Here is a 13,782-nt window from a genome sequence, read left to right as displayed (position 1 = left end):
CCTAAATTTGGGACAACATCTTAGCTATTTGTAACAATGCAACATGGTGCAATTGTTGCAAACTGGTATGGTATGAAAAAAGTTAGGAGAATTCCCCTCAGCATAATGAAATATTTTTGTGCTCTGAAGAAAATAACTGGGTTTCAGCCTTCAGTTTAAAACAATTCCACATACAGTCTTAAAATTAAAGTACACCCTCCCCCCGATTTAACTAATGGATGCATTTACAAATTTCAAATATCCCTAAGAGACATTCATAAAATGAGCAATTGGAATTTTATTTGGAAGGGAAGTAGAACAGGGGACTGTTTCCTTGTGAAAATAAATAAATAAATGACTTGAATGTTGCTTGAAAATAAACAGAAAATTATTCTGTTTACAGAAATGTATGGGGAAAGAAAAAGAGTCCCACTGGATCAGACCAAACATTTATCTGGTCCAACACCCTGTTTCACTCAAGCAGGCAGCTAGAGGTTTCTGGGCAACCCATGAGCAAAGCATGAAGACAATTGTCTGTCCTGTTGTTTGTCATTCGATTGGCATTCAGGGGCACTTTGCCTGTCAAAAACATGGGGTTGCATCTACTTATCAGCCATGCTCTCCTTGAACTTGCTCTCAAGCATTTGAGCAGTGTGCTTATTGAGCACGCCTGTGGAAATACCTACAATAATTTTACTTTTCAGTCCTCTGGCACAAAGGCAAATTTTAGGAATGATCCATATTTTTGTTTGGTAATTATTATTTCCTCATTCGACATGGTAATTTTCAATTTATTGGTAAGCACTAGAACTTCACCTCCTGTCACCACCATTTGGCTTAGGTTTTTTTGGACACCCTTCCTGAAAAAAACAGTTCAGGCATGGATTTCTGCCCAGCACCTTGCACTGTGAATACTGATGCAAAAAATACATTCATCTTCTCTGCATTGTTCATATCCTCCTCTAACAATCCTATTATCAATCTGTCCCATGTGAAGCAGGAACAATAAGCAAGTGACCTCCCTGCACTGAAAGATAAACCCAAACAAACAAAGGCTCCCTTGACCCACAACAAGCTAGGAGTAGTGACTCATTATGTTAAAGGCTGAAATAACCCCTGTTTTACATTGTATGCTGGTAATAATGCTGCTGTTCCTCTAAATGATCCTAATTAATTTTGAACAGACCTATCATCAATTACTGAATCTTGCCCCCAGATTAAATGTAAACCAGCCTTGCATAAATTGAGCGCTTTCTTTGAATATATAATTGAATTTGCAGAACTGTGTGCCAGGGGGGTGTTTAAATAAGTGCACAAATATGATAAAAAGGACTTTACTCCATCATATCTAATTCAGTAAGCAAAAATAATGGTAGGGCACATCCCAATTAGCTTTTGATTTATTTATTTTAACAAATCCAATTAGTGGAATGTTTTATAAAGTCATCCAATGTCAAAAACTCATGGACTTTCTAAAGAAAGAGGACTTTTAAAAATGGAGAATAAATTAAGCTAGGCTGATTGGTTAAATTGTACTACTTATAATTGTGCACAGTAGATGAGAGGGAGGGGGAAATCCATTGCGCAAGCAGAAATCCTTGCACGAATGTGATGACTTTATTGGATACAACCCTAAACCTTTGTAGGGGACACCCAATCCAAGATTAAGAATGATAGTTACGTTCAGCTCTGGAATCACCATGGAATATACTACTCTTAGAGGTTTGCTATGGTTTAAACTTTTATGGACTACAGCCTACTTCATCAGATGAATTTTTCACACCGTGAATATTGGTTTGTTGCACAAAACATATATTTTTCAGCAGGGGGATGGGTACTCCAGTATTCCTAATTTCAGACTGAATTGCTCCCACCCACACACCTTTATTCTCAAGCATTGAAACAACTACTACTCGTTCCAAATGTTTCAGCAGAAGGGGTGAATCCAGATTACACAATATGGGAGAAACTAAGAACAATAAGTTATAGTGATCCATCTACAACATAGAAGCTGTAGATCCCTGATCACTAGCTACTTTTGCCAGTGGAACACATTTGAATTGTAGTGGGCCAAGCACTGGTAAGCACACTTGCTATGGACACCACTTTCTACATCCATGGTTTTCTGCCTTCCTGCACTCTCTCCCAAGCCCTTTCAGACAGTGTAAGGATCAGGTATGTGGCACTTCTCTCAGGTGATAGAATGGGGATGTGCAGCTGAGAGAGAAGGCAGCAGCTGGGGGGAAAGGTAGCACCATCTTAGGTCAAGCTTAAGAGCTGTCAAATGCTGAGCTTTCACTCAGGGAATGAACTATAGAATATCATTTTGTATTTGTTTATTTAAAATATTGATGTTTTATTTATAAACAGACTTACCAATATTTACAAATGTTCTAAAAGGGTGGGGGAATAAAAATTATAAAATAAATAAAACATGTAGCATCAAACTGGGAATTTTATCAACATTAAAATAGTAATGCTTTATTTATAAACAGATTTACTACATATCTACAAACATACTAAAAACCATTGAAAAAATGGAATGACAAAGATGCAATTCAGCCACAAGCTGTATTTGAATAAAATAATTCCCTAGAAAAAGGAATTGACTGTTAAAGCACTCCGGGAATTGTAGCTTTGTGAGGGGAATAGGGGTCTCCTAACAATTCTCAGCACCTTAACGAACTACAGTTCCCAGGATACTTTGGGGAAAACCATGGCTGTTTAAAGTGTTATAATACCGATTTAAATGTATAGTGCAGATGGGGCCTTAGTCGAAAAATAAGCAAACACACAAAACATCAAATAACCATTCTTAAACTAAAACAAAGTTGCAAAATTGGATATATCGGGTGGTATTCAAATTATTTGTCCTGCCAGCACAAGGATTAGTAGTAGTGCAATGGGACTTTCCGCCTTTCCTCCCCCATGTGCCACGTGCCCTCCCCAAATTTACTTAGAAGGGTTGGGGAACCACTAGAGCAGATTTAGCAGACACACAGGAGGAGGAGGAAGAGAAAAGGGCCATTGCCCTGATGGGGCCCTGATTTAGCACTACACTGGATACAACCCAAAAGATTCAGATTATAAAAGGTTATATAGCTTTACCTAGGCTTTTAGCTGAATCTGTACTTTGTAAACAGTTACTTGACTTGGTATGTTCTGTTGCTTTATTTTACCTGCTTACTTTTTCATTGCTTGTTGATAGATTTATGATAGATAGTATGATTTTACTGTATTTTATTGGAACCCAAATTTGGGATTATTTTATAATGAAAAGCAGGTAACACATGTTATAAACAAACATGTAACAGATATAATGTAATAAGTATTTCATATATATATAACTAGTTTAAATGAGTTATTGATTTAATCTTTTTTTAAAAAAATAATGGTTTATGTATATTTGTTTTAAACTGATTTATATTAGTAATGCTTTCTATCTAATTGAACCTGTATACTACTTGGATAATTAAAAAATGGAGCAAGCTATTTATAAATTTTCCATATAAATAAAGTCCCAAACGGATGTTTCCCCTTTTCCCATGCCTAGTGCCAAAGCTCTCTTTCAAGTCATCTGCTGCAACTTCTGGAAGAAAAACACCACAAAGTGTTCCACATTAGGACACCTTTCAACAGGATTTTAAGGATGTGACTGAGAAAAGTATGAACAGAACCAAGCATATTTCAAGAAAGCATGGCCTCTCTGTTCTAGAACTGCAACATCTCAACCAATTAAGGAAGAAGGTCAAAGTAACACCAAAGAGTGCAAATATCTTGGGGAAAAGATAATGGGTATCTTTACAAGTCATTGCAATAGCAATTAATAGAAGAAGCAAAGATTTCCTGAAACCCTAACATTTTATGGCAAATTCAGATCAAGGGTAATTGAACAGTTGAATGATAACAGTTCTGTTAGGCCCATGCTAAGCTCATTAATTATGATAGCTTTGCCTTAAATTGTAATTTTAATTGGCACCAGAAAGATGCTGTTAAGAATGAACATTTTGCATAGCTGCAGCATCCAAGCATTTTCATGAAACTGCATATTTGATCATATTTCTGCAAAGGCTGATTTAAATAGAGTATTCTGAGCTCAAAAGATAAGGGTGATGATGGTTGTTCTGTTACCCATTTACACAAAGATTTAGGGTTCAATCCTCACCCTGCTACTCCCTGGTGGGGTTTAATGGAGCAGTGGAACAATCACCACAATTGCCGCCCAGCCAAACATGCTGGTGTGGAGCATCAGGCCCTATGCCATCATGTGATGGCAGTGCAGCTGGCTCAGGATCCAACAGATACCAGGCCAGCTCAGCCCCACTGCATCCCCACCCCAGAATACTCTGTTTCAGGGCCTTCTACTTGTAGGGAACCTGCTAGTAGCACTTCTGCCTCCCTGCCCTTTCAGCAGGCATAAAAGGGGAGTTCTGTGCTCGCAGAGTGATACTGGTGTCAATCTGCAGAAAGAGGTTGGGAGGGCTTGGCAGAAGGACACCTCTGCTCTACCACTACTACCCTGGCCAGTGTAAAAGGGAGTTTGGATTACTCTATTATTGATGAGCAATTCCATTTCAGCAGCTTGAGGTGGGAAATAACTGTTTTAAAACCCCATATAACCAACAGAAGAAGATACCATATAAAATTAAAATTATCTCATACTCGCTAAGCTTCATCTACAAAAAGCTAGCAGAAAACAGCCTTTACGGCAATACATTTTAAGTAACTTGGAGGCTTGTCTAGTTTACAGAGGAAGTAGATTTCAAAGGGTGAGAAGCTGACAAGAAAGTCACTCTGCAAACTCTTATTATATGGAGTGGGCACATTTCAGCTTTTCTCAGCAGATTTGCAATAGGACAAAAAGAAATTATGTCATTCCAGCATTTGAAGTGTTTTTCCACATGATACTTATCAAGTGGTCGATCTGACCTTGTCAGAATGAAGGAGGCAATGGATTTTGCAAATCCTAGAGCAGCCATTATAGACTAAAATGAATAACTGCAGTGGAAAAAGCTAGCCCCTGTGCAACCTGTGGGGAGACAAAGATGCTGTCAGTGGATCTAAGGGACTGGTAAAACAAAGACACTGCCAGTAAGTGATCTCGACACCTGTTGAAAACAAGAATGAGAACATTGCTATTCACTAAGAAGCCAAAGTACATCCTCAAGCGGCACAGCAGATGGTGAATCCTTGAAACGCTTAGAGAATAAAGTAACAGCCGTTTAAGAAGACAAATATGAAATATGTTTTAACAAAGCAAAGGGCAGAAAGATTACAGCGGTACTGGTGATATTTCAAAACAAACAGAAAAAACAAGGAGAGAAAGAAAGTTTTGTGATTTTCTGTTTGTGGCAGAAAGATCCATCCACGCCACTGAGCAATATACCCACGTCCACTACGCTCTTTCTACTCTTACTTCCCCTCTTTCTGGTAACTACAGGCTGCTTAACAGAACACTCCAAACATGAGATCTGCTGGGATGAGAGTTTGGGTTTGGTGGATCTTGGGCTCTCCCAGCTGAGCTGGTGTAAGTTCCTCCCCCAAGATGGGCAGAAGATACACCGGTGTAAGTCCCTCATCCCAGTTCAGCTGCAGTTTGGTCAGCAGAACGTACGTCAACATAAGTTACACTGGCGTAAGTCCCCAAAAAGGAGCATTCCAGGTACGTGGCATGAGCAGCACAGGGGAAAGATTGATTTACACCTCTTCCAAGCCCCTTTCACCTCAATCACATGGCTTAGTAGAACACAGCCAGCAAAAAGGTTGATGTGTAAGTAACATTCCTCAGAATTCCTCCTGAATGGAGTTTGTAATAGGGATAAATTATGCCAATTTTCTATAGTTAGAATTGCTCTGCTAGAATGATAGAATGCTATGAAACTCAGAGTGGGTTAAACTTTGGGTTTTAAGTAGTTTGGGTAGAGAAAGTTTAGGGCGATGCAACATAATATGTAGGCCTTTTTTTTTTTTTTTGCCAGATTTGTATTTAGTTCTCCATTGTCTGTTTGCTGTATTGTTTCTATACAATTCTTTATTGTCTTTATCTGTTTGATTTTTTTTTACCATTTTCCCCTTGTATTGGATTTTAACTTGTCATTTATTGGCTCTATTGGCTTTATTATTATTTTGTCTCAGTTTCTCTTCCCTCTCATGGTATTCAGGTACTGGGAGAAAGCGACACTTTGTTTCTTGTCATTTCAACAAAGGCATGTTCTATGAAGAGTTACACAAAGACTTTGGACTGTGGGAAAATGTCTAGCAGGGCTCACCAGTGCGCTGCCTGTGGGCACACATGTGCATCCAGAGGCCTTCCCTTGGACCCATACGGTCTCCTCTTCCGCTGAAATTAGGCTTGAAAGAAATCTTCTGCTATAGCCAACAGAATAGGTTCTGGAGTGTCGTTGGCTGCAATGTGAGTTTGGTGACCACAACAGTTTCGCTGGCTTGCAAATGTGCCCATGAACCCAAAAAGACTGGCAACCTTTGGTCTACGTAAAATGGAAGATCATGAGGACAGGGGGAAGAAGAAGAAAAACACAGCAAATTATATATAGGTATATAATATTCATTTGTTAGGCAAGTAGTTTTATTTTTATACATTGCCCTGTTTTCTGATTAAGGGTGGCAAGAACTATTTTAAATAAATTTATTCAGTCCGCATGCATCTCATACTATTACAAAATATCTCATAATACTAGAACTCAGGGCCATCCATAAAACCTGAATGTTGGAAGATTCAGGACAGCCAAAAGAAACTACTACTTCAGACAGCACATAGATGCAGATGCCATCTCATCAGAAGGCATGTGATGTAGGAATTGGGCCTTTAGTGTGGTGGCACTTGCCCTCTGGAACTTCTTGTTACATATCAGACAGGCATCATGTCTATTGTCTTTTCAGCACCTATTTGATTTTTATCCTAGTCAGTTCCTACATTGGATATTATTATATTGTTTTGTTTTGTTTTATATTATTTTATTTATGTTTTTTATTGTTTACAGTTAAATCACTTCCACATGTTTCATAGAAAGCAATTCATAAATTAAAGGAAATAAATAAAATAGCTAAATTATGGAATTCACTCCCACACAATAAAGTGAGGCCCACCAATTTGAATGGCTTTAAAAGAGGATTATACAAATTCACCACAAGCTTTGATGGATATATTCCACCTCCAATGTCGCACATAGTATGCCTCTGTATACCAGTTGCTAGGAATCTCAAGTGGGGGAAGTGTTATAGCACTGAGGTCCTATTTGTGAGCCTCTGATTGGCCACTGTGAGGACAGGAAGCTGGACCATGATGAGTCTTTGGCGTGATCCCGCAGAGCTCTTGATATGTCTTTATGCAGTCACATATTCAAAATTTAATTTCCCTATAAAAATTCAGATTTTTGAGAAGTAGCATCTGATCTGTGAAATCAATATTGTCTATTTTAGTGCCTGAAATATGGATCATTTAGCATAACCCTGGAAAGTATTTATAGGAGCCCGAAACCAATCATAAGAAAGGTTGCAGTGAACAATTAGAAGGGGAATTATGGAAATCTCTGAACCAAACACTGCAGTTATCTCTGTCAGCACAGCAATATCTGTGGTAACATATGGATGGCCCCTCTCTCTGCTGCTTGTGGGTCGGAGTACTTTTTCTATCCAACATTGATATTATGGTATCGAGTTGCAAAAGATAATCTAAAATATCCACACTAATCATCACTGTGGGAGGAGTTAATTAGCTGGTTAACTCAGTCCTTAATACAAGATATACATTTCATGGAGCCAAGATATATTTCTGTAATGGATAATAATTCTGCAGATTCAGCATCACAGAATACAGTTTGTAATAAATGTTTGTGAGTTTCACATTGCTTGAAATGAAACTATTCCAATATTTTTTATATATAAATCATGTATTAAAAAAAAATGAAAAAGACCAAACGCCTTGCTATCTTCTTTTGGCATTTTATTCCCAATCAAATGGGCAGAAATTAGTTACAAAGTCATATTGTTCAAGGGAAAAAATGGCAAATTCACTTTGATGTAAACATTAAAAATTAAGTGCAATTTAGAGGTTTAAAAGCAAAACGTAACAGCTTCAGATACCAAAAATTTTTACTTCTATATCAAATAGTTGTGAAACAGTCATTGAAACATGTCCACTTCCATAAATTAAGTTTATAGACAGTCTAATTGTTTGCCAAGTATTTTAAATAAATCAGCATAATGCGTCTATGTTTAAAACATCTAACTATCAGAGCTTTGCAAAGATGTCTTGCTTGATAATGATTCTGGTTAAGTGAAATCCAAAAATGCAAGAGGACTGGCAATTACAACAAAATCATGTTTGATCCACCGTTTACCCCCTTAATGACATGTAGGTCACCTTCTTAGAACTCAAGAAGCTTATTAACCAAAGACACATAATTAACAGTAAGAGGGCAATGGAAATGGAAATGGACTGCCTTCAAGTCGATCCCGATTTATGGCTACCCTATGAACAGGGATTTCATGGTAAGTGGTATTCAGAAAGCGTTTACCATTGCCTTCCTCTGAGGCTAGTCCTCCCCAGCTGGCTAGGGCCTGCTCAGCTTGCCACAGCTGCACAAGCCAGCCCCTTCCTTGTCTGCAACTGCCAGCTGGGGGGCAACTTGGCTCCTTGGGACTATGCAGCTTGCCCATGGCTGCATAGGTGGCAGGGCATGTAACCCCTCAGCCACTCACTGTGGGGGTGATCTTTAGCTGGCCCTTGACACCCAGGAGACACGAGGGGGGATTTGAACTCTCAGACTCTGGATTCCCAGCCAGGCTCTCCTCCCCACTGTGCTATACCAGCTGTAAGAGGGCAGTAAGAGGGCATATTTGCTGAATTAATGTTTGTTTTGTATTAGGAGGAGTTAAATGTGCATCACCCCTTTCCTCTAAGGGCAGCATACATGGGTTTCCTCTCATTTTATCCTCACAATTAGGCTGGGAGATACCTGGAAAAAGGTCACGCTATGCATGCCATGGCTCAGTGTTGATTTGAACTCAAAACTTTCCACCAAAGTCTAACCCAATATTTTTCTTGCTCAGATATTTTTCTTGTTCAATACAAACATTGGTTGTGTTTTCAATGGTTCGATTTAAGATGCCTAGTCATAGCTGACTAATCATCATTTCATTAGCAGCAATCCAACAGAACCTGGGAAAGTTTGTTCTTTTGCAAGAGATTGAAGATTTATATGCCATTTGCTTCAAATTTATCACAACTGATTCAAAGGTGAAGTATATAGATCATCTGACTTGGCTTGCTAGAATTCTTGACTAAACATTAAGGAAAGAATATATTTTTTCAGCTGTCATATTTCTTAAATATTTATACCGGGAAGCAACTCTTCTAGCCTTATATAAATCAAGTGGTTATACAGCATACATTTCTAAAATTTGGATGACTTTGCAATTACATTTATAGATTGAAGTCAGTGAGACCATTCAACCTATGCACCATCTTTCAAGATTCCTATATTAAGCTTTATTCTTCCATAGATATGCATGTGTGTGTGTGCATACGTGAGTGGATGTATGTTTGCCAGTCCATTTCAATTATTTTATTTATTATTTTATTTATACCCCACCCTTCCTTCCAGCAGGAGCCCAGGGCGGCAAACAGAAACATTAAAAACACATTAAAACATAATAAAAAGACCTTAAAATACATTAAAACAAAACATCTTTAAAAGCATTAAAAAAACCTTTAAAAACATATTTTTAAAAAGGAGTTAAAATATTAAAGGACAAATTAAAAGCAATTCTAACACAGATGCAGAGTGGGATAGGTCTCAACTTAAAAGGCTTGATAGAAGAGGAAAGTTACTACAAGTTGTATTGAATGATATATTGGGCGGAATACATTGTTGTGCAAACAGACTTCTCCTCATCCAGAAGGACTTCATCTTTTCCTTTTTTCTCCTCCAGTAACTTAAATCTGCTTTAGAGTGTCCCTCAACACTTTGGAGCAATGTTTGAGGGTATACAGGTGGCTGCTGAAGGTTGCAGGAGGAAAGAGGGAGATGGCATCCTGTTGCACAAGTAGAAGTCTGTTCAACAACCCATTGTAGATAGTCCCTCCTATTCACATGATGGTCACTTTACTACAAAGATAGCAAACCTCTGAAAAGTCCAGTATTTCTTATTATAAACTCTGGTGGATGCAATCAGTTTCTGGGTGAGATTAGACAAGCACCTAGCATTTTGGCTTTTAGGCAGCTATTGGAAACGTATCTTTTTAAAAAGGCTTTCCCTGACTTAGCCATTTTAGGTTGTGTATGATCGGCACATTTTTTTATATGGAACCTTGTAATGCAATGCTTTTAAAATCTTTTTCAGCCTGTTATGTATACTGTGTGTGGGGGGGGGAATAAAATGCTCTTGTGCCAGACAACCCATCCTCATTTAAATGGCATTGATTAAGCGGTAGATATTCATCTCATAACAGACCATGCCCAGGAAGACAAGGCAACTTAAATTAAATATTATGATTCCTTCTTTCCTTCCAGTTTATAATTTTATGATATTTGTTTAAAAAATCTTTTTCAAGCTCTTCCTAATCTATTAGAGAATGTCAGTCCTCCCCTGGAGCATATTCAGCAAAATGGCCACCCTAATTTGGCTGTCCATGAATTTTGAGTGCAACTTTGGACCTAGTATTACATTATCATCGCCATCATAATCATCACCACCACTACTATTATCATCATCAAGATGGTTGAAAGAAGCAGTGGGCTTGGTTCCTACCCCTTCCAGGCCTTGGGTTCTATTCAATGTAGTGCTAAGACAAGCATTCTGTCCATGCAAGGACTGCTCATTCAGGCCCTCCTCAACAGCTTTTTCCAAGCCACATCCTGGTCCAGCTGATTTTGCATCACGGTGGAAAAATAACATTTAAGAAGACGGGTCACAGAAGTAAAATCTTCTCTAGTGATAGATAGTTAGGAGTTTATGGAATGTGGCTTCCTGAGATAAACTTATAAATTTGAACAGTTAGAAAGAAAAGGCAGCATTTATATATTTTCTATTTATAGCATTTTCTATTTATAGAAAAAAATGGAGAGTCTTTATTCAGTATTGGAATGATAGGGTTCATGATATGGTTCTACCAAACGTTGGAAATTATTTAAAAGATAGGGCATATGTGTCAGTGTGTGCACACATATATACACATCCTCTTTTTTATTATTTTCAAGTCAATCCAATCCATTTCTGTGCATAGCTGTTAACTATTGGCAATGGTAAACCACCTCTGAATATCTCTTATCACGAAAACCCTGTGAACAGAGTATTCAAAATGCAACACGAGATAGTGCTGGAAGATGAGACCCCCAGGTCAGAAGAGACTCACCAAGCTACTGGGGAAGAACAAAGGACAAGAGCAAGTAGCGCTGTGACTAATGACACAGCTGGGTCAAAGCTGAAAGGAAATGAGAAAGGAAATGAGAAATTAAGAAGAAATGGGGTTGCTTTAATAGTGAGAAATGATGTAGCAAGAGCAATTAGGAGCTACAACACAAGGTCTGAGCGAGTTATATCAATGAGATTAAACGGGAACAACATAACCATCATCCAAGTCTATGCTCCAACGGCAAACGCAGAAGAAGAAGAATTGGAGAGATTTTACACAGAAGTACAGGAAGAAATTGATCACACACCAAAACAAGATGTGCTGATAATCATGGGGGATTGGAATGCAAAAGTAGGGAACAGAGAAGAATTAGGAATTGTGGGGAAATGGGGCCTAGAAGACAGAAATGAAGCAGGAGAAAGACACTGAATTATGTGAAGCCAATAATTTGTTTCTTGCAAACACGTTTTTAGAGCAACCGAAAAGACAACTGTACACGTGGACATCACCAAATGGTCAATATAGGAATCAAATTGATTCTATAATTGGTAGCAGAAGATGGAGAAGTTCCATACTTTCTGTGAGAACAAGACAAGGAGCAGACTGTGGTACAGATCATGAACTGGTCGTATCAAAAATCAGAGTAAAGCTAAATTAGACCAAAAAAGCAATCATAACACCAAAATACAATTTAAATAACATCCCAGAAGCATATAAAGTTCAAATAAGGAACAAGTTTGAGGCTTTAAACTTAGTTGACAGAGAACCAGAAGAACTATGAAATGAAGTCAGAGATGTTATCAGGGAATAATGCAAAAAGACAATACCTCTCATTAAAAAGAGAGAAAGACCTCAATGGATGACTGAAGAAACTCTTAAAATGGTTAAAAAAAGAAGGAAAGCAAAAGCAAAAGGAGATAGAAACACAGTCATAACCATAAATGCAACAATACAGTGACTAGTACTGAGAGACAAAGAGAACTATTACAATAGTTACAGTATAGAAATAGAAGAAGACAACAAATAGGGTAGAACAAGAGCCCTGTTCCAAAAGATTAGTGAAATGAAAGGGGAATTTAAACCAAGAGTAGGGATGCTGAATAATCAACAGGAGAACACATTGACGGACCGAGATGAAATAAAAGGAAGATGGAAGCAATACACTGAAGAACTCTATAAAACAGACGGCAAGATCACAGATTCATTCATGGAGGAACCGTATGATGAAGAACCAGAAATTTTAGAATGTGAGGTGAAAGCTGCTCTTAAAATACTTGGAAGAAACAAATCACCAGGATAGATGGAATACCAATAGAGTTGCTACAAGCTACTGAGACTGAATCTTATTATTTTATTTATTTATTTATTAAATTTATATACCGCCCGACTAGCGATAGCTCTCTGGGCGGTGAACATAAAATAGTATAAAAATACAATGAATAACAGAATAATATTAAAATACAATCAACAATACAATAAACATTATTAAAATTAGATCAATGTAACTTAAAATGCTTCAGAGAATAGGAAGGTTTTGACCTGGCGCCGGAAGGAAAGCAGAGTCGGCGCCAGGCGTACTTCCTCAGGGAGACTGTTCCATAGTTCGGGGGCTACCACTGAGAAGGCCCTAGATCTTGTCATCACCCTCCGGGCCTCCCTGTGAGTTGGAACCCGGAGGAGGGCCTTCGTAGCAGAACGTAGTGCACGGGCCGGTTCATATCGGAAGAGGCGTTCCGCAAGGTATCGTGGTCCCGCACCGTATAAGGATTTATAGGTTAATACCAACACTTTGAATCTAGCCCGGAAACATATTGGCAACCAGTGCAAGCTGGCCAGAACAGGTGTTATATGCTCGGACCGCTTGGTCCTTGTCAGCAATCTGGCCGCCGCATTTTGCACTAGTTGTAGCTTCCGAACTGTCTTCAAAGGTAGCCCTACGTAAAGCGCATTACAGTAATCCAAACGTGAGGTTACCAGAGCATGTACCACTGATGTAAGGTCCTCTTTACTCAAATAGGGACGTAGCTGGGCTACCAACCAAAGTTGGTAAAATCTGTCCAAGAAATATGTCAAGAAATATGGAAAACTAAACAATGGCCCACAGACTGGAAGCATTCCACATACATCCCAATTCCAAAGAAAGGGGATCCCAGGGAATGCAGTAATTACCAAACTATTGCCTTAATATCCCATGCAAGTAAAGTAATGCTCAAAATTCTACAACAAAGCCTCTTACCATATATGGAGCGAGAAATGCCAGACCTCAAAGCTGGATTTAGAAAGGGAAGAGGCACCAGAGATCATATCACAAACATACGTTGGATAATGGAATGGACCAAGGAATTTCAGAAGAAAATCACCCTGTGCTTCATAGATTACAGCAAAGTCTTTGACTGTGTAGATCATGAAAAACTATGTAATGCTTT

The 13,782-nt window shown here is 38.4% G+C and overlaps 1 protein-coding gene across 21 annotated transcripts in view; it reads right to left on the bottom strand.

Annotated features, from left to right (window-relative positions):
• The window catches only part of PTPRT (protein tyrosine phosphatase receptor type T), a 977,341-nt gene that overhangs the window by 724,411 nt on the left and 239,148 nt on the right, over positions 1–13,782 (bottom strand). For 4 of the 21 annotated variants that reach the window (XM_061631524.1, XM_061631526.1, XM_061631527.1 and 1 more), the window contains exon 2: positions 6,249–6,467. The exons of the other annotated variants lie outside the window; for them this stretch is intronic. In XM_061631524.1, coding sequence (XP_061487508.1) covers positions 6,249–6,303 — 55 coding nt within the window. In that variant the 5' untranslated portion in view covers positions 6,304–6,467. The remainder of the gene's footprint in view (positions 1–6,248; positions 6,468–13,782) is intronic. 21 annotated transcript variants of the gene reach the window in all.

This window comes from Rhineura floridana, chromosome 6 (assembly GCF_030035675.1).
Source record: "Rhineura floridana isolate rRhiFlo1 chromosome 6, rRhiFlo1.hap2, whole genome shotgun sequence".
Lineage (NCBI taxonomy): Eukaryota > Metazoa > Chordata > Lepidosauria > Squamata > Rhineuridae > Rhineura > Rhineura floridana.
This window is presented reverse-complemented; position numbering and strand designations above follow the sequence as displayed.